The sequence below is a fragment of the Sarcophilus harrisii genome, chromosome 4 (genome assembly GCF_902635505.1).
Source record: "Sarcophilus harrisii chromosome 4, mSarHar1.11, whole genome shotgun sequence".
Classification (NCBI taxonomy): Eukaryota; Metazoa; Chordata; class Mammalia; order Dasyuromorphia; family Dasyuridae; genus Sarcophilus; species Sarcophilus harrisii.
This window is the reverse complement of record NC_045429.1, coordinates 252,937,531-252,963,844: the sequence shown is the minus strand read 5'-3', so window position 1 is coordinate 252,963,844 and position 26,314 is coordinate 252,937,531. Positions and strand designations below refer to the sequence as shown.

Here is a 26,314-nt window from a genome sequence, read left to right as displayed (position 1 = left end):
TTATGTAATTCCCAAATTTGTTTGAAGTTATAGCAATTCTCTCTAAAATGTACATGAAAGGATAAAAAAATGCAATGATATATTTATGAAGTTCTTTACAATCTCAAATCACTCTGTATTATAATTATTATTATTAAAACCAAAATATTGCACAAAGCACAACACAGTTGCTCAAATCATCTTCCTAATCCACAATTCTGATCCTCTCTCCCCTTCTTAAATAATATTAAGTGGCTTCATATTGCTTTGATTTTTTTCACAGTCATTTCAGTCATGTCCAAATCTTCATGACACAATTTGGAGTATTTTTGGTAAAGATATTAGATTGGTTTGCTGTTTCCTTCTCGAGCTTATTTTACAGATGAAGAAACTGAGGCAAACAGAGTTAAGCAAATTATGTCTGGTTCATACTGCTATTAAGTATGTAATTAAGTATTAAGTCTGAGAGTATATTTGAACTTAGGTTTTCCTGATTCCAAGCATAGCACTATCAACTATGCCACATGGCTGCCCTTTATTTCCTTACGTTTATATGGACCTTGCATTGCCCTGTCCCACTTAAATCCAATTCATTTGTAAGTCAAGACATTTCTGGTATCATTGTTTCTTTTACAGAAGGAAAGACAAACAACTACAATAACAATGTGGACAGACTTTTTTTTTCCCCCTTTACTTTGTCTTATATCCAAATCTGAGCCGTCTAGACTGTTGAAAGAGGGTTAGAGAGAAACTAATCTAAAATGTAAAGTAATGGGAATAGTATTAGCTGTCACACAGAGATTACAGAATGGATTACACGTATTACTAGATATTAAATGAAAATGAATGAATCAAAGAAGTATTTATTAAGCACCTACTATATGCAAAATAAAAGAGCCATGCTCAGGACGAATGTATTAAATATTGAAAGTGAATGATTTTCTACACTGACAATCAAAGACTGAGCCTAAAAGAACCTTGGCTAAGGGAAAAGTTGGCTGAGTAAGTTTTCATTATCATTAAGACAGCTTCCAAAACATTGTGAAGCTATAAAATCAGCTCTTTACTCATGGGTAGATTCTACCTTATAACCTTCTATTATTGGGAATCACAATCCTTATTTCATCCAACAGTACAAAATATAAATGTGTGAACCTAGTACTTGAGGTTCTTTATAATGCAGCTTTCAAACCTTGGTATTTCAGTGCTTCATTTGTTGTATTCTATGTTCCAGTCAATTGATATAACAAGTTATTCTACAAACTTACCATGTCTGTGCGTTTGCAGCTAAAAGGAAACAGCTAGATCACTTAGTGTATAGGGGTCTGGGCCTCAGTCAAGTGAGATCTGAATTCAAATATGACCCCAAATAAATATGGCCCTAGGCAAGTCACTTAACCCTGTTTGCCTTAATTGCAAGAAGAAGGAAATGGTAAATTGGACAAAATGGTTGATGGAATTATGAAAAATTAGACATGACTAAACAACAACAACAACAACAAAAAAATACCTGCAAAACACTTCCTTTTCATTTCCTTTCAGAATCCTTCAGTGCTCATATACTGCTTTCTCTTCCAACTGAATGGAGTTTTTTTCTCCTTCTATTTAGCTACTTCTAGAACTTCCTGTTTGCGGGTTTGATTTCAAAACTCATATTATGCTTATTTTGGATAGGTTACATGTGTTTACACTCTTTTACCCCTCCAGTGGAATGTAAGCTCTTTGAGAACAAGAATGATAGGATTTTTTTTTTTTTGTCTCATCAGTACCAAGAGGTCACTGACTTCAAATCTCTCTTTTTTACATATGAGGAAATCCCAGAAAGATAAAGTGATTTGTCCAACATTACACAAGTAACAGCTAGGATTTGATATTACTCCAAAAGTTAGCATTGTTTCTATTAGCTCATGCTACATTTGAGTGAGATTCTTAGTCTAGGGACATCTGGCCCACATTCTGTATAATATAGAGGCTCTAGTACTTAAATCATACCACCAGCTACTAAACAAGGTGGTTAAGGTAATCAATTTGCATTACAGCATACTCCATCCAACAGGAGGGATATTGCCCATATTGACATAAGCAGGAAGGTGAAAACCCTAACTTCTTGAGTCATAAGCAACCTTAAATCATTTACTTTAACCCACACATTTAGCCTTGATAGGATTTATCTCAATTTCAGTCCCACATGACTTCCACATATGAATCAAATGTGATATTGAAGATAATATAAAAGGTCAAGAAAGCAATGAAAAATACTGATTTTCTACCTTTTTATTTCATCAGCATTGCAGGCATTTAGTTCAAGTTCAAAGGATCAGAATGTAACTATTTCATAAATATATAAATATTACTTAATTCAATTTTCAAGTAGCACATTGGTATGTGATAGTGCATTATAATGAACTATAGCCTGAACTTCTCTAGGCATGCTCAAAGCATTCTAGAGAAGGCCAGACTACAATACAAAAAGAAATTTCTTTGGTGAACCCAAGATGGTGGAGAAAAGTCATTGACTACCTGAGTTTTCCCCCAACTGTCTCTGAATACCTTTAAAATAATACCATAAAACAATTCCTGGGTATCAGGACCCACAAAAAGATAGTGGGAAATTATTTTTCATCCAAAAAAACAACTTAGAAGGTCAGCAAGAAAGGTCTGTTGCATTAGGGTGAGAATGGAACACAGTCCAGCACAGGTTACATTAACATAACCCTAGTCTTGCAAGCCAGGAAGAGGCCTTAGGAGCCACTGAATCAGCAGCTGCAGCAGTGGCTTCCAGAGTTCTCAGTCCACAGGTGCTAAAGGGGTGGAACAATTGGTCAAAAGAAAATTATAGGGATCTCTGATAGCACTGAAGGAATACTCTGTTGCTTTTTCCATATTTGGATCTGGGTCAAAATCCTGGATAATAGTTCTAAGACTAAGAAGAACATTAGCATATCATAGTTTGTGGCCACAGTACTGCAGGGACCTTCCTCCCAGATTCAGGACAGAAAAGAATGGTTATGGTCACACTCAGATCAGAGCATGGTCCAGAGCATACCTTTCCTTAGATGATACCACCTGGGAAGAACTGAAAACTTACAGGTTCCTAGAAATATCTCTGAAAACAACTGCACAAAACCCCTGAATCTTGGAAAAGTGTATCTTCCACCCTGGAAACAGAGCCCTACTTTAACAAAGAGATAAAAGTAAAAAAAAAAAAAAAAAAAAGGCTGAAAAAATGAGCATACAACAGAAAAAATTTCTTACTATAGAAAAATATTATGGTTACAAGGAAGATCAAAATTTACTCTCAGAAAAAGATAATAAAACCAAAGCTCCTATACCTAAAGCTTCCAAAAAATGAAATGATCTCAAGCAATTGAGGAGCTCAAAAAGAATCTGAAAATTAAATAAGAGATGTAGAGAGAAAATTGGGGAGAGAAATGAGAGTGATACAAAAAGATCATGAAAAAAGAGTCAACAGCACAACAAAGGAGACACACACACACACACACACACACACACACACAGAAATACTGAAGAAAATAACAACATAAAAAAAAACAGACTAGGCCAAATAGTAAAAAAAAGGTACAAAAAGCCAATGAAAAGAGGAATGCCTTAAAAAGAGACACAAAAATTCACTGAATAATTCCTTTAAAAGAATTGGCCAAATTAAAAAGGAGGTATAAAAGCTCACTAAAGAAAATAATTCCTTAAAAATTATAAATGAGCAGTAGAAGTTAATGATTTTATAAGAAATATGAGAAATGAAGAAACAGTAAAACAAAACCAATAGAATGAAAAAATAGAAAACAGAAGACAGAAGAAGAAAAAATGCAGAAGACTGTATGACTTCATATGTATAATCTATATTAAATTGTTTGCCCTATTAATGAGGGGGATTTGATAAGGAGGGAGGAAAGGAGAGAATATGGACTCAAAATTTAAAACCAAATGTTAAAATTGTTTTTATATGTAATTGGAGAAAAATAAAATAATAATTAAAAAGAAAGTTCTAAATATTTCTTATATAGCATCAAAATTAGTTTCGACAACTTCATTCAATAACAGCTTTTTTAAATCTGTAATTTGAGTTTTATTGGTTTAAGGAACAACCTCTTCTCAAGCACATCAGCATAATCTCAGTAATTTCATCTAGCAGTTATAGGTTAAGGTCTTGCCCAGGTTCGGAAAGCAGTATATGTCAAGCGTGAGAACTTGAATCCAAACCTTTCAGTCTCCAAGACTTAGTTCTATATTTACTATCACATTCTATAATATGTTTTGATTGTGAAAAATCTATGTGGAGAGAAGAAATGAGAAACAGGCTAGTCATGCCTATTATAAGCACAAAATTAAGTGAATACAAACTATGTTCTCATAAATTTAAAAAAACAAAAATTAATTTGTAAATGGATTAAATTTATAGGGAAAAAGTAACTCAATAAGAAACATTCAGTAGAGTGAAGTATGTCTTCTTCCTTCTATATTTCATCTTATTCTGCAGCAAAATTTGAAAACATGTTTACAAGCTAAGAAACTTGAGGATAAGCTTCATCCTACTGTAGTCAAAAAGCACACAAGATTAAGTTAGGAGAACAGATAAACAAGGTTGATGTACAGTATTATAACTAAATTGCAGTGGGAAATGAAAACAGCTGTCAACTATGAATACATTTTAAAAAGAGAGATTTAAAAAAAGAATTTGTAGGAAAAACATTCACTTGGATTTGATATATAATATCATTAAGGCCAAAAAGAACCATATGTGGAGGACTTGGTAAACTGACAGGTATAGAATTCAGCTCCTGAGGAGGGTCAGCTGTTCTGCTCTCTAGTGACCTACCACCCACTGTCCCACCACCCCAGCCAAGAATACTAGCCGATCCGCATACTTTTGGAACTTAACAACTAACTGAGCCATTTAGGTTTAGGCTCTAAAGAAAAGCAGTGGGACCCAGAAAGAAATTTATTGCCATTTTCCCACAAATCTTGGATACTTTACTCTTAGGGAGCCAAAACCTGCAGGAACATAATCTCTTCTTTTTAAAAGCAGATCCTTCTACAACTTTCTTCCTCCTCATTTCTCCCTCTTGGCTTCCCTGGTCTCCAGCTAAAGTCCTACCTTCTGCAAGAAGACTTTTCAAGTCTTAATATAAATGTCACCATCCTGGAATATTACTGTTCTGTAAGAAATGACCAACAGGATGATTTCAGAAAGGCCTGGAGAGACTTACATGAACTGATGCTGAGTGAAATGAGCAGGACCAGGAGATCATTATATACTTCAACAACAATACTATATGATGACCAGTTCTGATGGACCAGGCCATCCTCAGCAACGAGATCAACCAAATCATTTCCAATGGAGCAGTAATGAACTGAACCAGCTATGCCCAGAAAAAGAACTCTGGGAGATGACTAAAAAACATTACATTGAATTCCCAATCCCTATATTTATGCACACCTGCATTTTTGATTTCCTTCACAAGCTAATTGTTCAATATTTCAGAGTCTGATTCTTTTTGTACAGCAAAATAACGTTTTGGTCATGTATACTTATTGTGTATCTAATTTATATTTTAATATATAACATCTACTGGTCATCCTGCCATCTAGGGGAGGGGGTGGGGGGGTAAGAGGTAAAAAATTGGAACAAGAGGTTTGGCAATTGTTAATGCTGTAAAGTTACCCATGCATATATCCTGTAAATAAAAGGCTATTAAATAAAAAATAAAATAAAATAAATGTCACCATCCTGTTGTGATTATTTCCTATTTATTATATATGTGTGTATCATTTATGTATTTATATGTATATATGTTTGCATATACATATATTTGTGTTGTGTACAGACCCCACACACACACACACACACATACACACTCACATTTATTTATTTATTTGTACATGCTCATTTGCAGGTTATCCACCTCATTAGACTTCGTGCTTTCTAAAAGCCCAGGCTGCTTTTTAACTTTCTTTGTATAGCTCCCACTTAACACAGTGTCTGGTACACTACAGGCATTTAATAAATGTTTTTTGACTTGACATCTTATTTTCATTGAAAGATATATGGTGAAAGGAAGATATTTTTAAGGAGTAGACAGTAGACTGCTGAACAGCAGTCACAGCTGATATATTGATAATTATGCTGAGTAATCTGAACTGTGCTAAACTACCAGTTGCCACTATATGGGATTAGACCAGTAGTTCTTAACCTAGAGGTGTGTTGAAGCCAATTTGATCCATATTATAAAACCAATTGTTAAATTTTCAGAGTAAGCATATTGATAACTGCTACAAATAAAGTCAGCTTCTTGTATTTTGAAAGTCTGGATTTAAAAAAGTGATAGAGAAAACATTAATAATATAGATTAAAATAAAAATGCATTGTGCACATTTTTCCCTGAAGATTTGCTGGCATTTTCCTGACCCATGGGAAGCATGGGTAGATTTTAAGCAGCTTATAAACTTGGCTGGAAAAAAAGTGCAACTATTTTCACTAATTTCTAATTGAAATTTAGAGCTTCTTTTAAGCAAAACATATGCATTAGAGCAAGGATCTAATGTAGATCCTTTGATATGTATTATTTATATAGAACTTTAAGGTTTGCAAAGCATTTGATCTTATTTGAAGGTAAAGTCAAACTTGATTATCCCATTTGAAATTCATAGCAACTCAAATGAGTAAAACACCATTTTACAGCTGAGGAAACTAAGGTGAGACTGATTAAGCAATTTATTAAGGGGCACACAAGTAATAAGAGTGAGAAGCAGAATTAAAATTTGGGTCCTTCTAACTCAAAGAATAGTGTTCCAGTCCTCTAAAAGATTAATGCAGGAACTCATCTCTTTGCAGGTAGTGCCATATTTGGGAGGCAGGCTGTCATGAGGGAAAGAGTACTAAATAGGAAGAAATACCCCAGTTGTGCAGTTCACTGGCCATATGACTATTCAAGCATCCTCAGTTTTCACTTTCTCATCTATAAAATAAAGGAGTTGAAATAGATGACCATTATGGTCCCTTTCAACTCTTACTTTCGTTAATAATTCCATGCTTGTCTTTCCATAGCTGCTGCCATTCACAGTAGGCAAGTGAGTTATCTTTGTCTTCAGTAAATGACTCCAAGACCTGGGTTGTTTCTTTACTCTCAAGATCACATATAAGGGCAAGCAGAACAATGAGACTTACAATCTACAACAGATCTAAAACCCACACAGTAGGAGTTACTCCCTGCTCCAGTAAAACAAACACAGCACACACTGGGATGTCATCTATTTAGTATCCACAGTTTTATGTTTTCTCATGTTTCAGACAAATCAACATATCTAATGTTAAAATTATCTTTATTTTTAGTTAGACATTCCTATTAAAAGAAAAAAATATATTCAGTTCTGTTGTTTCTTTTAAAAAATACCTGTGGTCCTGGATCCCCTGATCTTCCATTTTCTCCCTTTTGACCCTTTAAAGAACATAATGCATTATTGGCAAATATGTGAAAATCCTTTTAATTTTACATTTTATAAATTAATAACATATTCAATTGAACATTTAATAAACATTATATAATCAGAATCAAAGTTCTATATATAGGTTTTGTAAAGTGTCAGAAGATTAAAACCATAGAAAAATTCACAAATAAAAAGAATAAAGAATGAAGATTGAACTAAAGATAATATAGAAAAGGTAGGAAATAAAAACATAGGGGAAAAAATAAAGCACATTGGGGAATTATCTAAATATGAATTCCTAGACAATTCAGATGCTCAGCAATTCATATCTGTGTTGCCAAATAAACAATAGTGCTTTAAACATAAATTAAATCATAAATTTACTTTAAAAAATTAGAACTGTGATTTAATTCATGTTTCTAAAGAGGAAACTTCCTTTGCCAAAAGCAAATTTGGTACCTTCTCTGTAACTTATTATCTTAGAGATTATCTGATAGCATTTTGTGAATTTATTAAATCACTGGAAAATGTGTCCCAAATGCATTCACAGGATCATATCCCATAAAGCAGGAAAGTGCAGAAAATTCAAAGATTTACATTTAAAAGGTAATATTTTAAATTCATCAATAAATTTTTTTTTAAAAAAATCATTAGTAGACACTCTGAAAGATAAAATTTTTAGAGTTCTGAAAGAATAATAAAAATTTACCAGGAATTCTAGATACTTCCATCCTAACAAGGAAGATCTTTTCAGTTTTTATTTTTAAAATACTTATCATCTCTCATGAACATCTTAATATTTTCTCCTTTTCTTATGCATAATTTTGGGGAGAAGTTTTGTTTACCTCTAAGTTACTTGTTTGCCTAAATCTTTAAGAAAACTTTTAAACTAGTTTTAAAAATTTTATGTGAAATTTAAAAAAATGTTTGTATAGTGGATACTAGGATACTAGATTGAAGATATATGGATGGAAAAAATGTATCCTTAAATGTAGATAACTGAATGAAAATCAATACAATTTGTGTATGAGCATCTTTGATCCAGGCAGTTACACTCCATAAAAGGTTTATTTTCAGTCAAATAGGATATTACATTCCTTTATCATGGTGCAGTAGATAGAGCACCATCCCTGAAGTCAGGAGGACCTGAATTCAAATTTGATCTCAGATACTTAACACTTCTTAGCTATGTGATCCTGGGCAAGTCACTTAACCCCAATTGCCTCCGGGAAGAAAAAAAAAGTAGTACCTAAGAGATGGATGTGGAAGGGAAGGCCAGGAAGAATTAGAGTGAACATAGGAGTTAATTTAAAATAGAAAGGCAAAGATAGACACTGATTATGTTATTAATCTTAAAGGAAGAAGTGGAAATCAACATACCTGAGGACCTTTTTCACCTGGGTTTCCATTGTCACCCTATAAAATATTAAGATATTGGTTAAGTTTTCATTATAATCCATCTGCAAGGGTTTGTTTTTGTTTTTGTTTTTAGGGTTTTTTTTGGTCTTTAAAGAATATAATGACCAGGAATAATTCCTGAGAATGATTTAACAATGACAATTACAAAATATACAATTACTTTAGAAGTATAAATTTATAGATAACATTATAAACTTGGACATATCTGCTTAAACTTGAAGGAAGTACAAGAAACTTCTATTTAATAATCTAATTCTTTGCCAGGTACTGCACTGTGTTCTACAGATAATACCTGATTTGATCCTTATTTCACAATGCAGGAATCTGAGGCAGATAGTGAATATATGAAGTATTCAGAGCCATAGAGCTAGCAAGTATCTGAATCTGGACTTGAACTCAAGTCTTCCTAGCTCAAGAGCCTGTGCTTCATCTAATGTGCTAATTATCTGCATGACAAAATTTCGCAAGAAAAAACAATATTTTATACACTCATATAGGAATTATATATTTATTTATTTATCCATTCATTTACTCATCTATTTGTTTTTTTTTTTATTTCCCCAAGGTTAAAGAGAAAGCTTTTTAGTAAATCACAGAGAATAAAATGATAAAACATTTGAAAAATAATTGCTTTCCAATTTTTTCCAATGATTCCATTGATAAAATTAATTGATGATGATTTCTTCCACCAATGTCAATGAGCACTTTCTTTGCATCTTATGGACTTCAAATTTATCTAAGAGGTGATAAGGGATTAAGTGACTTGTCCAGGGTTTTAACCTGCAATGGTTCAGAATTCATGAAGCATGAATTCAAGTCTGGGTTGACTATCTATTCTATTATGGCTTTCTCATTGAAAAATCATATGCTCTTTTTAATGATACTCCTATGATAAAGCAAAGAAATAAAAGATAAAAAAGACTCATATGTTAGAAAATTATAGCAGCTCTTTATCATTACAAAAAACTAGGCTAAAGGGATGACCTTCAATTTGCTAATAGCTCAACAAATGATATTTGTGATATATGAATGTGATAGACCGATATTGTGCTGTAAGAAACAATGAAAAGGACACTTTCAGGAAAATTGGGAAAGGCTTGTATGAATTGTTGTGAATGCATTGAATACAACAAACAGAAGAACAATTTATATCAAAACATGTATGCAACAAGAACAATAACACTATAAAAACAAACAGCTCTGAAAGATTTGAAAATTCTGCTCTATTCAATGACTAACCACAATTTCAGCATAGTTAAGATAAAATATTTCTAAATAGAGAAATAGTGGTGTTGAATAAGACACACTTTTGGACATGCTCAGTGCATCAATCTGTTTTATCTCAATATGAATATTTCTAAGAAGTTTTGCTTTTCTTCCTTTTGTTTGATGCAGGGGAGGGAAAATTTTATTAATAGAAAAAATTAATTTAGTATGTATTCTAGGAAAATAGTGCATTTCATATTGTTTCCCTTAATATCCTACTCTGATGCTTTTTTGTATCACTAGTGGCACTGAATTTTCAAGGCCTCACCATCAAAAACCAGCTCCAGAAAGATCTATCAGACTGAAAAGAATTCGAAGGTGGATCTAGTGAAGGATATTATATTTGAGAAGTATGCTAGCTAAGACAAGAATCCTCAACAGGTCCTTTGCAAGGTGAAATTTCAGGCTACAACAACCAACAATGACTCTTACGTCAAGGGGAAGTTATAATCTGCTTCAATGGAGACTGTGTCCATTTATATTCATGAAATATTAAAGAATGTTGGCATTAGAGAACTGAGGATTTCAACTCAATATGAGATAAAACTCTTGAACAATTTAGTGCTGTCCAAAACCAAAAAGGGCTCCTTCACAAGTTGGGAATATTGTTCTGTTTGAAGTCTTCAAAATGAATAAACACTTATTTGGGATAATAGAATTAGGTGAAATCTAAGAGGTCATCTCGTTCATCGTGCTCCTAATCAAGAATTCCCTTTACAACATATCAGACAATTGGAGAATTTTTACTGCAGGAGAGACAAGTAGATAATGAAGTGTCTAGAATGCTGGACCAACAGTCAGAAAGCTTGGATTTGAATTCTGCTTTAGAATTTAGTAGCTATGTGAGCCCAGGCAAATCACTTAGACTTGAGAGGTCCCAATTTCTTCATTTATAAAATGGGATACTAATAGCATCTATTTTCCAGGATTGTTGTGATAATAAAAAAAAAGACGTAATTCCTGGAAGTATTTTACAAGTGGAAGTTTTGGAAGTGTTACAAAAAGATAGTATATAGGCATTTTAAGATGACTTCTGATGTCCCTTGAATTTCAAATCTAAAATGTTAGAGTCAAAAGAAATCTATAATGATCAATCCAAACTTATAATTTTATAGAAAAGGAAATTAATGGAGGTTTCACTCAGGCTTAGGATCACGTAACTATTTAGAAGTAGAACTGAGATAATGTTCTTCTGATTCTCAGGCCAACCTATTTAACATTCTGCCATCTCTAATTTCAGGATCATATCATTTTAGATATGGAAGGCATCCTAAAGTTTATAGTGTTAAAATCTTTAATTTTACATATGAAGGATTGAGATTCAAAGAGGGGAAAGGATTTGACCAAAGTAACACAAGTATTTAAAGGCAGACCTGAGATTTTAACCTTGGTCTTCTATCTCCAAATTCAAAGTTAAAAAAATACAATACTGTACTATACAATACTGGTATATTGTGAAGTCTATACACCTTATGCAAAGAAAAATATAATGTATGTAAAAGGGAAAAGATTCTGTGAGAACTCTTCCGGTCAAAAATAGGCTAACAATGATTTCTGAGTTTTAATAAATATGATCTAAATAGTTCCACTGCTGCTATGAGATGCAATCAGTCTTTCTGCAGGAATATGAAAGTTCTGCCAAGCAAACCCCACTGACACCAGATAGCCTTTAATCATCCCTGGAGGGATGCTGCCCCAGAAATCTCTTTAGGAACTTTATGAGATCAGGAAAAGAAATGTGACCCTCCTCTGCCCTCTCTCTTTCTAAAAGTAAAGTTCCTTTCCCAAAATTTTCTTTGGCCCTCAGAAAACAAGGAAAAATGCTTGCCAGAAATACACAATCACACTTAAGAAATAACATGTGTCATGAAATTAAAATCAACTCATCCAAGCCCTCTGTAGATTTCATTGTTTTGTTTCTGTTGCTGTTTTATGACAATTTCTGTTTTAGGTTCATCTCGGCATTCCTAATTTTCAATTATTTTCCCACTTTTTTCTACTTTACTTTCCCCTTTAGTATCTTACCTGTATAAGTACTTTAGTATACTACCTGTATTATCTTCTCACCTATTTAGAAATCTTTCTGGATTATTTTTGTTTCTTATTTGTCATTTTCTAGTTTTAAAAAATAAACTTTAACATATTTTAAAAAAAGATTTTACTATAAAAGAATTTTTATACAAGACAGTTAGTTACAATATTTATGCATTTGTGGATTGCTACAAATTGCAACATAAATTTTTTTCAAATATTTCTCTGAAATGTGTGTGATCACAGGAGGGAAGGAAGGAAGGAAAGAAAGAAGGAAGGAAAGGAGGGAGGAAGAAAGGGAGGAAGGAAGGAAGGAAGGAAGGAAGGAAGGAAGGAAGGAAGGAAGGAAGGAAGGAAGGAAGGAAGGAAGGAGGAAAGTGAAAGATATACAGAAGAAACACTTCCTGATCTCTAAGAGCTTAAATTCTATCAAGAAATACATATGTGTAGATTCCTGCACATGGATGTATATGTGAATACACCAAAGTCTAAATTGTATTTTTTGAAATGTTATGGAATCCCATAGATTAGTTTCTTTTCCAAGTGTCTATGAAATTACAACCCTTGATTTCCTCAAGAGTAGAGAAGGTTTCAGTTTTGTTTTTGTGTCCCCAGGATCTAGCACACTGCCTGGCACATACTAGAACATAATGAAATGTTGATTTGCTATTCATGAGGAAAAGCTTTTTCATTAGAGTTCAGATTAAGATTTAATTTCAAATGTTTTAAAATGTAAATCGAATTCTATCCAAGCTCATAGGACATATGATGAACCAGATATTTGGACTGTCTTTCTCCCTTCCCTTCCCCCTATTATTTTGGCCCAACATAGGAGTTCAGAGTTCAAATTAAAAATCATTTGAGAATACAGAGCTCCAGCTGGCTGGATATGTTCCAGAGAATCCAACATGAATCTCTGAGGACTGAAATGATTAATTTAGGGAAACACACCATGTGAAATATATCAGTTTGATGATAAATACATAGGTATCTGCAAAAGGTCTGTGCATCCAGGACACTAGCTATAAATGAATATATATATATATGTGATCCATATTCTTTAGAAAATAGTTTTATTTTTTATTCCTCCACTCATACCCCTTGTTTAACTTGATACTATAATCTCACCTTCAGTTTATTCTAAATTAGCTTCAAAAATAGGTCATCTGAACACACTGAAAATGTATATTCATAATATTAACTTACTAATCTGTTAAAAAAGATTATATCTTTATAACTTAATACTATAGTAGACAAAATCTTTAATTGTTGGTTTTATATCTGATAACCCACAATGTTTTTCCTACTTCTGTGAAGATCATCAATGTTAGTAGACATGGCATAGATTTTTTTTTTTTAAATAACTCTTAGTGTTTGAGTTAACTACATAATTTTACTCATCCCTCTACTCTGTACTTTAGACTTGGTTAAAGCAACTACCTTTTACTTTACCTTTACAACTACCTCCATGTAAATCACATTTCAAAATAACAAGATAAATAAATATTAAAATTAAATATTAAAAATAATGATAAATGTTGGAGTATATGTGGGAAAATGGGGACACTAATGCATTATTGGTGCAGTTGTGGTATATTAAAATTAAATATTAAAAATAATGATAAATGTTGGAGTATATGTGGGAAAATGGGGATACTAATGCATTATTGGTGCAGTTGTGGTAGAGTCTTCATTCTGGAATTTTGGAACCATGCCCAAAGGGCTATAAAATTGCACTGATCCAGCAGTCTCACTACTGAGCCTGTATCCCAAGGAGAGAATAAAAGAAGAAAATGGCCACATGTATAAAAATCTTTGTAACAGCTCTTTTTGTTGGCAAGGAACTGGTAATTGAATGGATGCCCATTAGTTGGGAAATGATTGAATATGTCATGGTATATAAATGTCATGGAATATTATTGTTCTATAAGAAATAATGAGCAAGCTGATTTCAGAAAAGCCTGAAAAGACTTACATAAATTGATGCCAAGTAAAGTGAGCAGAATCAACATAATATAGTATACAATAAGAACAAGATTATGTGATGATAATCAATTGTGATGGACTTGACTTTTCATTAATGGGGTGATTCAAAGCAATTCCAGTAAACTTGGGATAGAAAATGCTATCCGCATCCAAGAGAGAATTATGGAGACTGAATGTGGATCGAAGCAAAATGTTTTCATCTTTTTTTGTTTGCTTGCTTTTTTCTTCCTCATAAGATCTGATTTTTCATGTACAACATGACCAATATGGAAGGATTGGACATATTTAACCTATATCAGTTTGGTTGTTGTCTTGGGGATGGGAGAAGAAAGGGAAGGAGAAAAATTTGGAATACAAAGATATACAAAAATGATTGTTGAAAGCTATCTTTACATGTATTTGGAAAAAACAAGTTACTATTGGGAAAAATAAATAGATAATTTGGTATAAATATGCATGAGAATTCATGTTAATGCATTGTATCACACTGCTGAACACTTATTAAGAACTACTTAAAGATAGAAGGATAGGTATAGATTTATTTTTTTGTTTACTTATTTATTCATTTATTTTTGGTGAGGCAATTGTATCTGAGGCCACATTTGAACTCAGGTCCTCCTGACTTCAGGGCTGGTGCTCTAACCACTACACTACCTACCTGCCCCTTAGATTTATTTTTAAACTATAAATAATGGACAAGTTTTCAAAGGAATTTTTTTTTAATTATAGAATAAAAACCCAAGTATCTTTAAATTGTTTTAGAAGAAACTGATAAAAATTGAAGAGAACTTAACCAAGAGAAGAATTTATAAAATAGCAGCAACATTATAAAGAACAAGAATACTGAATAACTTAAGGACTCTGACCAATGGAGTAACAAACTTAAATTACAGAGAGCCCTTAAGGAGGTGTGCTACTCATTTACTGATAAAAGCATCATGAACTCTGGGTACAGAAGAAAACATATGCTTTTAGACATGGTCAATAAGAGAATATGCTTGGCATGATTTTGCTATTTGTTATGGTCTCCCTCCCTCTTTCCTTCCCTCTTTCCTTTCTACCTTCTTTCTTTATAGAAGAGTGCAAGGAGATAAAATAAGTGCTTTGTCAAAAAAAAAAAAAAAGCAAAGCAAACAATAAATTCTAAAAAGCAAAATGATTGTATGTTCAAATGGTATTACTATATTAATTTTAAAAGGATTCATGAAAAGAGTTTACTAAAAAGAAATCAAGATAAACACATACCTTTTTTCCTGGTGTCCCCGGTAAGCCTGGGTATCCTGGTTCTCCTGGTGGACCTGATAATCCTTGTTCTCCCTTAGGAAACAGAATGGTTCCATAAATATCATTTATATACTATGATGCAGTCCAAACACTGCCTTTCCTCAAAATACTCCTATTTGAAATATGGCATTCACATTAAGTCTTTCAAAGTGACTGATCCATTTTGTATATATTACCTAGTCAAATGAAATTAGAAATGTATTTTCTCATATCTGTTATTCTTAGTCAACCTAAATTCTAATCTCAATTATTTGACATACTAATTATAAATGTTTAATTTACTTACTTTATTACTATCAGTTTAAATTTTTTCTCTACTAAAATCCTAAAGTGCTATATTATTAAAATTTTAGCAGGTCATGCCAAATATGTAGTAGAGCCTTCAATTATGATCCTGACTGTTGAAGCACTACTAGCGAAACGTGGAGAGGTATATCATCAGAAGTTCACGAACCATGTAGTTTCTTGTTTATTTATTTGTGCTATAAATGTCATAGAACTGGAAAATGAGTAGATAACCATCAACTGGGGAATGGATGAACAAATTGTGGTATATGAAGGTAATAGTATATTATTGTTTTATAAAAATAATGATGAACAAGCTGATTTTAGAAAGGCCTAGAAAAGATTTATTTTTAATAACTTTTAATTTTTTAAAATACATGCAAAAATAGTTTTCATCATTCAACTTTGTAAAATCTTGTGTTTCAAAATTTTTCTCCCTTCCTCCTCCCTCTAAACCCATCTCACAGACAGCAAGCAATCTAGGTGAAATGTGCAATTCTTCTAAAGATATTTCTATATTTGTTGCAATGCACAAGAAAAATCAGACCAAAAGATGAAAGAAAAAAACACAAGGAAAAAACAAACAAGCAAATAATCAACAATATATTCAATCTCCATTGCACACACACACTCACTCTCTCTCTCTCTTTCTTTTTTTCTCTCTCTCTCTCTCTGGATGCAGATGGCTCTTTCCATCACAAGTCTATTGGAATTTCCTTAAATCAGTTCATTGTTGAAAAGAGCCAAGTCCATCACAGTTGAACATCACATCATCTTGTTTTTGCTTTGTACATTGTTCTCTAGTTATACTCACTTCATTCAGCATCAGTTCATGCAAGTCTTTCCAGGCTTTTCTGAAATCAGCATGCACATCATTTCTCATATATCAATAATATTCCATTATAATATTCATATACCATAACATATTCAGCATTTTCCAACAGATGGGCAGCCTATCATTTGGGTTCTTCCAAATGATATTTGTTATTACTTTATGTAGCTTTATAAAGTAATCTCTTTGTATTTTGATTAGTATTATTTGAATTATTTAAAGTAATTTACTATCATCATTTTTATTATATTAGCCAAGCACAGCCATGAACTCTTGATAGGCCTCCAGTTATTTAAAGAATTTTGTCATTTTTTAGGAAGTATTTTAAACTAATATAAATTGTGCCTTTATAGAGTGATTCTCAAATATTTAATATTTTTCCAGGCAGCTCAATTTTATCATTATTATTATTATTATTATTATTATAGCTTTTTATTTACAAAACATATGCATGGGTAATTTTTCAACATTGATCCTTGCAAAACCTTCTGTCCCAACTTTTCCCCTTCCTCCCACCCCCTCCCCTAGATGACAGGTAGTCCAATACATGTTAAATATGTTAAAGCATATGTTAAATCCAATATATGTATACATATTTATACAATTATCTTGCTATACAAGAAAAATCAGATCTAGAAAGAAAGAAAAAAAGTCTGAGAAGGAAAACAAGAATGTAAGCCCTAGAAAGATTTACAATAATTGATGTTGAATAAAATAAACAGAACCAGGAATACATTGTACATAATAACAGCAAGAATGCATAATGATCAACTATGAAAGATTTGGTTCTTCTCAGTGATTCAGTGATCCAAGGCAATCCCAATAGACTTTGGATAGAAATACCATCTGCATCCAGAAAAAAGAACTATGGAGATTGAATGTAAATCAACACATGATATGTTCACTTCTTTTTTTCTGTTTGATTTTCTCTTCCATGGTTTTTCCTTTTATTCTGATTTTCTTTCCCAACATGATTCATAGAGCAATGTGTATTTAAAATAATTAAATAAATAAATGAAAAATAAAACATTATTTTTGCTATGAATACAGAAAACTTTTTGAAGGCTAGCAGATATTTTTAAAAGATTTATCTGTTTCTCTTAAGGGAGAACCCTCATTCATGAAATTATAGCTGTTGACATCCTGAAATACTTTATACCTTTGTATCTCAAATGATGAGTTCTTCGAAAGGAGAGATTGCCTTTGCCTTTTTTTTTTTTTTTGTATTCCTGATTCTTAGCATGGTGTTCCAGTCATAGTAAATGTTTGTGCAATTATATATTGTTGACTTGTTGACATTTTTATTGTAGTTTAAATGCTATACATTTCCTTAGAAACATCACCCACTTTCCTTGTTCTGCTCAGACTTCTCCCTCATTGGAGATAATATAAGTTTATTGTTCATATGTATCATAGACCAGGAAGTGAAAAATTAACTTAGAAACCATCTGCTTTAGTTTCCTCATTGTACAAATGAGGAAACTGAGATCCAACAAGGTTAAATGATTTATACAAATTCAAAAATATATGCCTCAGTCTCTTTATCTGTAAAATAGGCTAGAAAAGGAAATGGCAGACCACTCCAATATCTTTGCCAAAAAATCTCCAAATGGGATCACAAAGAGTCAGATATGACTAAGAAACAATTAAACAACAGCTTTTCACTCTAGATCAATTGTTTGTTCGTTCCATTAGATGGTGCCATATTCAATTTTTACTTCCTTTGTGAATCCAATCTTGGTTTTCCCATCTGGAAGATAATTCACTTCTCTCTGAACCTTCTTATACTCTTTATTTTTCTTAGCAATTTAGCATATTTTATTTTTCATTATTTAATTCTGAAATGTCATAATTCCTAAGACTGATTGCTTTGAGAATAGTGATCTATCATAAGGATTTCTGTATCTCTTAGATATAGAATCCTGGAACATAGTAGTTACATAATAAATGTTTGGAGTATTCAAAGAATATATGGATGTAATTGTGCTCTAAATTCCTTCCCCCCTTTACTACCAACTTACTTTGCACTGTGTAATTATTTTTCCCATACTGATATAATTAAATTGACATCTAGGCTAAGGATTTTTCTGGTATAGCAAGATAACTGTATAATATGTATACATAAATTAGATTTAACATGGATTTTAAAATGCATTCTCTCCATCCCTGATCTTTTAATGATTTTCCGTCATTAAAATAATTCTCTCTTTCTGACCATAAAAAGCCACTTAAATGACCTTATGGGAGATATTTTTTGCTTCTCACTATAAGTTACATGTATATCTTTTGATGAGTTATAAGATTATAGCACCATCGAGATACAGCTGGAAGATATGCTACAAGTAATATAATCTAACTGCTTCATTTTCCAATGAGGAAAACTGAAGTCCAGAGAGGCTATGATTTTTCCAAGTTCAAGCAGGTGAAAAAGGCAAAGCTGGGATGTGATCCCATGTCTTCAGTCTTTAAATACTAATCTACTAAATCATATATTTAAAAGATAAGGGAAACCACCCTGAACCATCTCCAGGATATTTAATTGAATGAATATAAATGCTAATTTATTCTGCTTAACTATCTTCATAATCATGGAACCAGGTTCAGAGTATGCCAATTCCTCAGACTGTCTGCTTCCACTTTTTTGTACTGAGGAAGCTGATACATATTAAAAAGCCTATAGGGAAGTCTTTGAGCTAGGGAAAACACTTGCTGTTACTTATTGTTTGTATCCCTACAATTTAGCAAAGTGCCTGGTACATAATAAAGTTGTTGATAAACTGATTGCTAATGTGATCCAAGTATCCCCATAATGAACAATGACAGCCCACCATTTGATGTGAGGAAGATAAAAGTAACTAAGATATCTTAGCCTTGAACAAATGAATCCTGAAGCAGCTTGATCTGTAGAATCCTAAGTGCATTTTTTGTATGTTTGTTTGTTTGTTTCCAGTGGCATGGAAAGAGACTATGGGCAGACCAGAAAAAAACAAAACAAAAACAAAAACAACAACCAAAAAAAAAAAAAACTATCAACATTATTTGGTAAATTAACTCAAAAGTAAATCACTGCTGATGGTGGGTCAATAATATTATATTCTCCATTATGTAAATAATCGCAAATGACCAAAAGAGAAGCAAAGTAACCCCATATTGGTTATGGCTATTTGTTTTGTTTATATTCATAATCGTTGTACTAAATAATTCCATATACTTAAAAAAGAAAAGGAAAGCTTTTCACCTTCATTACATTAAAACCTTCTTTATTTAAAAAATAAAAGAAAATGGTGTTTGTATTATGATTCACTGTGAAGCATTTCCAAATTAATTAACCAAAAGCAAAATACCTTGATCCCAGGAGATCCAGATATTCCTTGAACTCCAGGTTCACCTCTATTTCCCTATTAACAGAGTATCAAAAAGGGTTATTTTTTGTTTTTGTTTTTTGTAGGTTGAAGCAATAAACTTAAGTCATGTATATTAACTAAAGGTACTTATGAAGATCTGTTAGAAATAATTTAAAACATGAAAACAAAAAAGAGAATTGAATGTTATTCAATCTGGGAGGCTACACAATTTTTAATCATTTTAAAATAAGACATGATTTCCAACGTTCTTCAAAACTAGTTGGAGCGGACTTCTCTATACCCTCTAAATATGGTCATTTTCTATTTTTCCTCATCCTGGATTCTCTCTTCAAAAACTATGGCTTGTCAAAACCTCTATTCCTAAAATGTTTCACTCAGAACTAAAAATTATACTCCAAATATTGCTTCACCTGAGCAACCTGAATTGGGACTATTACCTCTGTCTCAGGATGCTGCATTAGTACAAATTCAAACTGAATTAGTTTTTTCTTATTACATATCACATTATTCATTCATGTGTCCTCAAACACGTTTGTTGTGTAACATAAAACCCCAGTATAATACTGCTGTCATTTAATATGGTGATTCTTCTTATTGCCCCTAAGCATATAGTTTAGGCCAGTGCAAGCCTACACTAGCCATGTTAAGTCTTTCATTCTCACATAATTTGCTTTCAAGTAATTTTTTACTTTTCCTAAACTTTTTTGATTATTTGAACCCATGTACATATGTATAACATTCCTCTGAAATTCTATCTTGTTAACTCTCCATAATTCCACTCTATTGAGCTCTTAATGGATTCTACTTCTACTATCAAAAATATATAATCTATTCCTCCCAGTTGAGTGTTCCCTGAAACATTAATATTCACGCCATTAACAATTTCTTCCAAGTAATTTCTATAAAATCTCAAAGAACAAAACCTATTTAAGTTTTTCAAGAGATACTTCACTAATGATTCCCCTCCAGAATGAGATCAAAGTTATTTTCAATATAATGAAATGGAATTACATTATCTTCAATTATGTATAAAGATAGAGTGCCTTTCTTGGAAGCTGAAATACTCCCCCTACCAATGAGGATCAGCACCTTCTCTGCAGTTAATTGGGATGTCTATAGTACAAGTGAGAAACTCTTCCAAGTCACTATCAACACTCCCAAGTGCTACAAAAATAGATTAAAATGTAATTAAGAAATATTTAACAAAATAATTTAAAAATATAATACATTTCAGATAATGCTAACTTGTGTTTTATTTAAATCAATATGGGGCATCAGGGATCCATTTCTATTTGAGTTTGATATCACTAATGTAGAGCGCAGAGATAAAATTACTTGTCCAGGATCACATATCTTGTATGTATCTAGTATAAAACTTGAACCCAAGTCTTTTGGCTTTAAAGCTAGCTCTTTTTTTCCACTATGCCACATTGTCTCTTCAAATAAATACTAATGTATTTGCTGTTACACTTTCAGAAGATAATTTGTAACAAAATATCTCTAGTTCATTCTAATTCCTAAGTTACTGGGGTCCTTTATGACAGGTAAGAGATCCACGGGCATAATCTAAAATTGCAATAGGATAATTATATGCTGAAAGAGAACAAAACAAATTAACAGATTAGATGACAATATTATCACACTGAACTTTTACATTGTATCAATTTATATGCCTCAATTGTGTTTTAGGTTACATGATTTGATCCATGATGTATAAAATTCACACATGTATGTTAATTATATGGATACACCCAAAATTTAATGAAGTAACAATTCTCCTAATTGTTTAAGTTTTATATTTCCTTTTTGTTGTGTCCTATACATTTTAAAATATTTTATTGATATTCTTTTATGGTTTTTGTACCTATTATTACTTACTAATTTACCCAACCTCCCCTCATGCACAAAAGAGAAGTTCTCTCTCTCTCTCTCTCTCTCTCTCTCTCTCTCTCTCTCTCTCTCTCTCTATATATATATATATATATATATATATATATATATATATATATATATAATGTAAATATATAAAGTCCTCAAAGCAAATCCATATATTGACAATGTCAGAAAATACATGAGTCCTTCTACATTTTTAATCTCTAACATCTGTGTCAAATGGTGAGACATATGTTTCATCAAAGTCTTTTGAATACTGATCTTTCCTGTATAACTGCTCATTTTCAATCACTTTCCTTGATAATTCATCCAGACATAAGTACTTTCCAAAGCTTTGTCATGGACTCTTTTCTCATCTCCCTTTGCCCTCACTCCCTCCCATTAGTCAATTATCATTTCAATATAAATGACCTCATACATGTGTATACATGCATATGTGTATGCATATTCACATATACTAGATTATTTCATTGCACATAGTACTGCAATATAACTACATGCATATGTAATATAAATATGTGCATATATATGCACATGTATGCATATGTGTGTACATGCAGATATATGCAAACACATTCTTAAATTCTCTCCTGAATTTCAATCCTACATTGATTATACAATGGATGTCTCCATCAAGATATCCTACTGAAATCTCGATTCCTATATTTTAAAATGAATCTTATTATTTCACTCCCACCAAGAATATTCCTTGCTCACTTTCCTTTCCTATTTATTTATATTAGGGGCACTGCCATATTCTCAGTCATTGATATCAATGATTTTGAATTTAAACTTAACTCTTCCCCTTTCAAGTTCATGTATGCAATACTTTGCAGTTTAGTTTCTTTGTATCCTTAGTGCTTAGCATAGTGTTTGGCATATGATTGTTCATTAAGAAAAGAAAAGGAAAGAAAAGAGAAGGGAGGACAAAGAGGATTAGAGAGGAGAAAAGGGGAAAAAAAAAGAAAAACCTCTTTACATTACCTATGGAAATCATTAATATCTAGGAAGACAGGTTATAAAGAAACAATAAAATATTGAGCTTGAATACATAAGATTTCATTGTAACTAATTAAATTTTAGCTTACCTTCAATCCAGGTGTTCCAGGCTGACCAGGTGACCCATCTTGTCCCATTAAACCCTGTAATTTTAAAAAATGAAATCTCCAGAAAGCAACTTTTAAAGTTTCAAGCTTGATAAAATGAAAAGTTGCAATTGAAAATTTTGGAGGTAATGTCATACCCTTTCCTATCCTCAAAAGTAATTTCCAAAAAAAGGGGGGGATTCTAAAAGTCACATTTTAAATGTAGATGTCACATTAGATTGATTAATTCTATATCTTGATAAAATAGTTAATGAAAACCATAATTTAATGTAGAGAAGATTATAAAGAAAAAGTTGTTTTCATACTCTTCCCTCTTTCTCTTCTTAATGATAAGAATAAGGTTGTTTCATCAGAAGAAATTGTCCTGATTTTCTTGAAGGAAGAAATCTGTTTCAAGCTATAGAGTAGCCATCCTTCATAGTAATAATGGCTTTTAAAATAAAAGCTATCACTTAAAATAGTGACATGAACAGTTTCTTTGCCACTAAAACTAACTATGATCCCTATTTTATACTTGCAGGGGTCCTCAAACTATGGCCCATGGGCCAGATGTGGCAGCTGAGGACAATTATCTCCCTCACCCAGGGCTATGAAGTTTCTTTATTTAAAGGCCCACAAAACAAAGTTTTTGTTTTTACTATAGTCTGGCCCAATAGTCTGAGAGTGAACTGGCTCCCTATTTAAAAAGTTTGAGGACCCCTGATAGAGTCTTAAGGAGATGGCTAGAGTACAAGTGAAGTAGACTTGAACCCTGTTTATCTTGGTCCCAAGGATGATCTATCCACTATATTATTCTATTACATGCACACACACACACACACACACACACACACACACACTAAAAACCTGGGTTAACATTTTTGGGTAAAATTCTTGTTATCTATTCATAAATGAAATCTACCAAAAACTTTCCATTTTTCCAGTAAATACAACATCTGATGCATTTTTAAGGCTCATGAAATTAAATTAATAAAGTTCTTGCATTACAAAATCCAAAAACTGATCAACTTTCATGAGATATTCAGTTGTAGATAAAAGAATTTGTAGACTTTTAGCAATAAGTTTAGGAATCTTTACAGTCATATGTCCCATGTGATTTTCATTAATTTCAATATTTAGATGAATTTGTGTTTTCCATCCTTGGTGCTTCCAAAAGAAATTTTTGAAAAAAAAAATTAGCATGCAGTTGGGAACTCTAGCCTAAACTCAGTCTTCTTGATTGACTAGCCAGGACAAGCTGTTCTGGAAACCTCTGCTCATAAAGCTGTTGATTACTGATTCCAGTGATAGGTACAATGCCTGGCACATTGTAGGTACTTGATAAATGTTTATTGATTAACTGATGGAATTCAAAGAATTCCTGTTTCTAATTTACCTATAAAAATTGAATCAAGATTAAATACTTGGCCTACACTTTTCATACAAGAACACTCAATTCAAGAACAGATCATTTAAGTTTTGAGGGATTTTTGGAGACAGACTTATCCAATCCCCTCATTTTACCAATTGATGATTTGAAATGTTTGAAAAGAGAAGCAGCTAAATGCCATTGTTAGCTAGTAATGAAGCTGAGACTAGAAGGACTGCTTTTTAAATTAATATTACAGTAATTTTCCCCATCATTTCTGCTTCCTCACAGCTACCCTTTATTGTCTTTCTGGAAACAAGCATAATAGTTGGTCCTAAAAAGCCTTCTTGGAACTGTAATATCATCTACTTCTTTCCTGTCCCTTTCTCTCTCCTAACACCCCTCCACCCACCATGCAACAATGCTATATAATGGGTGAGTATGTTTATATTTTTTAAATTGAAGTTAACTAAAATTGATATTTTTTTCCTTTGGGATAATTAGAATATCACATTGGAATGTCAAAACCAAAGCTGAAGATCACTGAAATTCTGTAATTATGTCTATTCATTGGCAGACTCTCTCCTAATTCACATGCATGCATATTGCATGATGTTAGAATGTACTTCCAACCAGTGAATTAGCTCTTTAGTCAAGTCTAATAAGGCAATGGCAAACATGCCAACCCCACACAGTTCATCTGTTTGTAGTTTAAAAAATCATTTGAAGAACTGGTCATTTTTGAAAAATCTTACTTCAATCAGTGCTTCAAGCTGTCATTTTATTGGATTTTTTCCTCTTTTACTTTTTTTCTTATACTTTTATCTACTTTGTGATATAGAGGATACGCTATGGGATTTCATGTCAAATAGTCTTGGTTCAAAATTTGGCAAAATTTGGCTGTGGCAAATCAAATGATTTAGGTATCATATATTTTGGGGCCTCAGTTTGCTAAGTTTAAAAAAAATGAAGGATTGACTTTAATGCTCTCTTTCAGTTCTAAAACCTAAAATCTGTTTATGTAGGGTATCCCAGAAGTGTTAGTTTTATAGCTTAAAACTGTACTAAGACATTTGGGACACCTAATATATTTCCACAATATCAAGAAACATCCAATGCATCACAAATCCCAAAAGGTTAGAGTTCATTCTTACCATGTCCAATAAAGGGACAGACTTAATAAAGCTACATGGAGGTGGATAGTGTAATGAGGGAAATAAAGAAGTCAAACTTTCTGAATTTTCAAGTTAGTTTTGTTTCTATGTCAAATATGACATAAATTAGTTTTATTTTGTCTGTGTTACAAAATGCTTTTCTGCAACATTAGATATTTTAAACAATTAACTAAATAATTTGTTTTATCCTAAATTACCTACAACAAGCATTGTTTTATAGTATAGCATTTACAATGTACATTAATTATTTTTAAAAATTATATCAACATACATTTAACCCAGGTGCTCCTTTCTTTCCTTGTGGTCCAGGAGGCCCAGTTTCTCCCTAAAATTAAACATAGATCAGATTAAAAACTTTAATGAAAATACTTCTTAACTTTTTTATTTTGAGAATATATTTTCTGTATTTTTTTATTTTGAGGATTTTTAATGTTTTTTTTTAATGTAATCCATCTAGCAATAAAAAGGAGAGGAAAGAAATGATGACATGTGAATTGGACCTAGATACCTTCCATTTACTTCCATCTTGGAAGAATTTCTGCCTCGGGACTCAAGTTGTCCTGGTTGGTGATTGCCTCTCCAAATTTATTTCAGACAGTACCAAATAGTCATATTTGTCAAATATGACTTCACTCCAGACTGTTTAGCCATCCCAACCATATCATTCCCCTTACTGCTGCTTCAGAACCCTTATACCTTACCTTTTTTTTTCCCATGCCCATATCCCTGTTTTGCAACATGACTCAATCAATGCTTTTTTTGTTTGTTTCTTGAACTTCTTTATAAACTCATTCTGTCTATATTTGTTCAGGCCAAAATATCTATCCCTGAGCAACATTCTCCTTTATGTATTATTTCTCCCAATTAGAATAAACCTAATAGTATATAAGCTAATGTCC

At 32.2% G+C, this 26,314-nt stretch overlaps 1 protein-coding gene across 2 annotated transcripts in view; it reads right to left on the bottom strand.

Moving 5' to 3' along the window:
• COL21A1 (collagen type XXI alpha 1 chain) overlaps positions 1-26,314 on the bottom strand; it is a 244,718-nt gene that overhangs the window by 7,051 nt on the left and 211,353 nt on the right. For both annotated transcript variants that reach the window (XM_031964705.1, XM_031964704.1), the window contains exons 19-24: positions 25,687-25,740; positions 22,875-22,928; positions 19,873-19,926; positions 15,373-15,444; positions 8,806-8,841; positions 7,392-7,436 (exon numbers count right to left, since the gene is read on the bottom strand). In XM_031964705.1, coding sequence (XP_031820565.1) covers positions 7,392-7,436; positions 8,806-8,841; positions 15,373-15,444; positions 19,873-19,926; positions 22,875-22,928; positions 25,687-25,740 — 315 coding nt within the window. The remainder of the gene's footprint in view (positions 1-7,391; positions 7,437-8,805; positions 8,842-15,372; positions 15,445-19,872; positions 19,927-22,874; positions 22,929-25,686; positions 25,741-26,314) is intronic.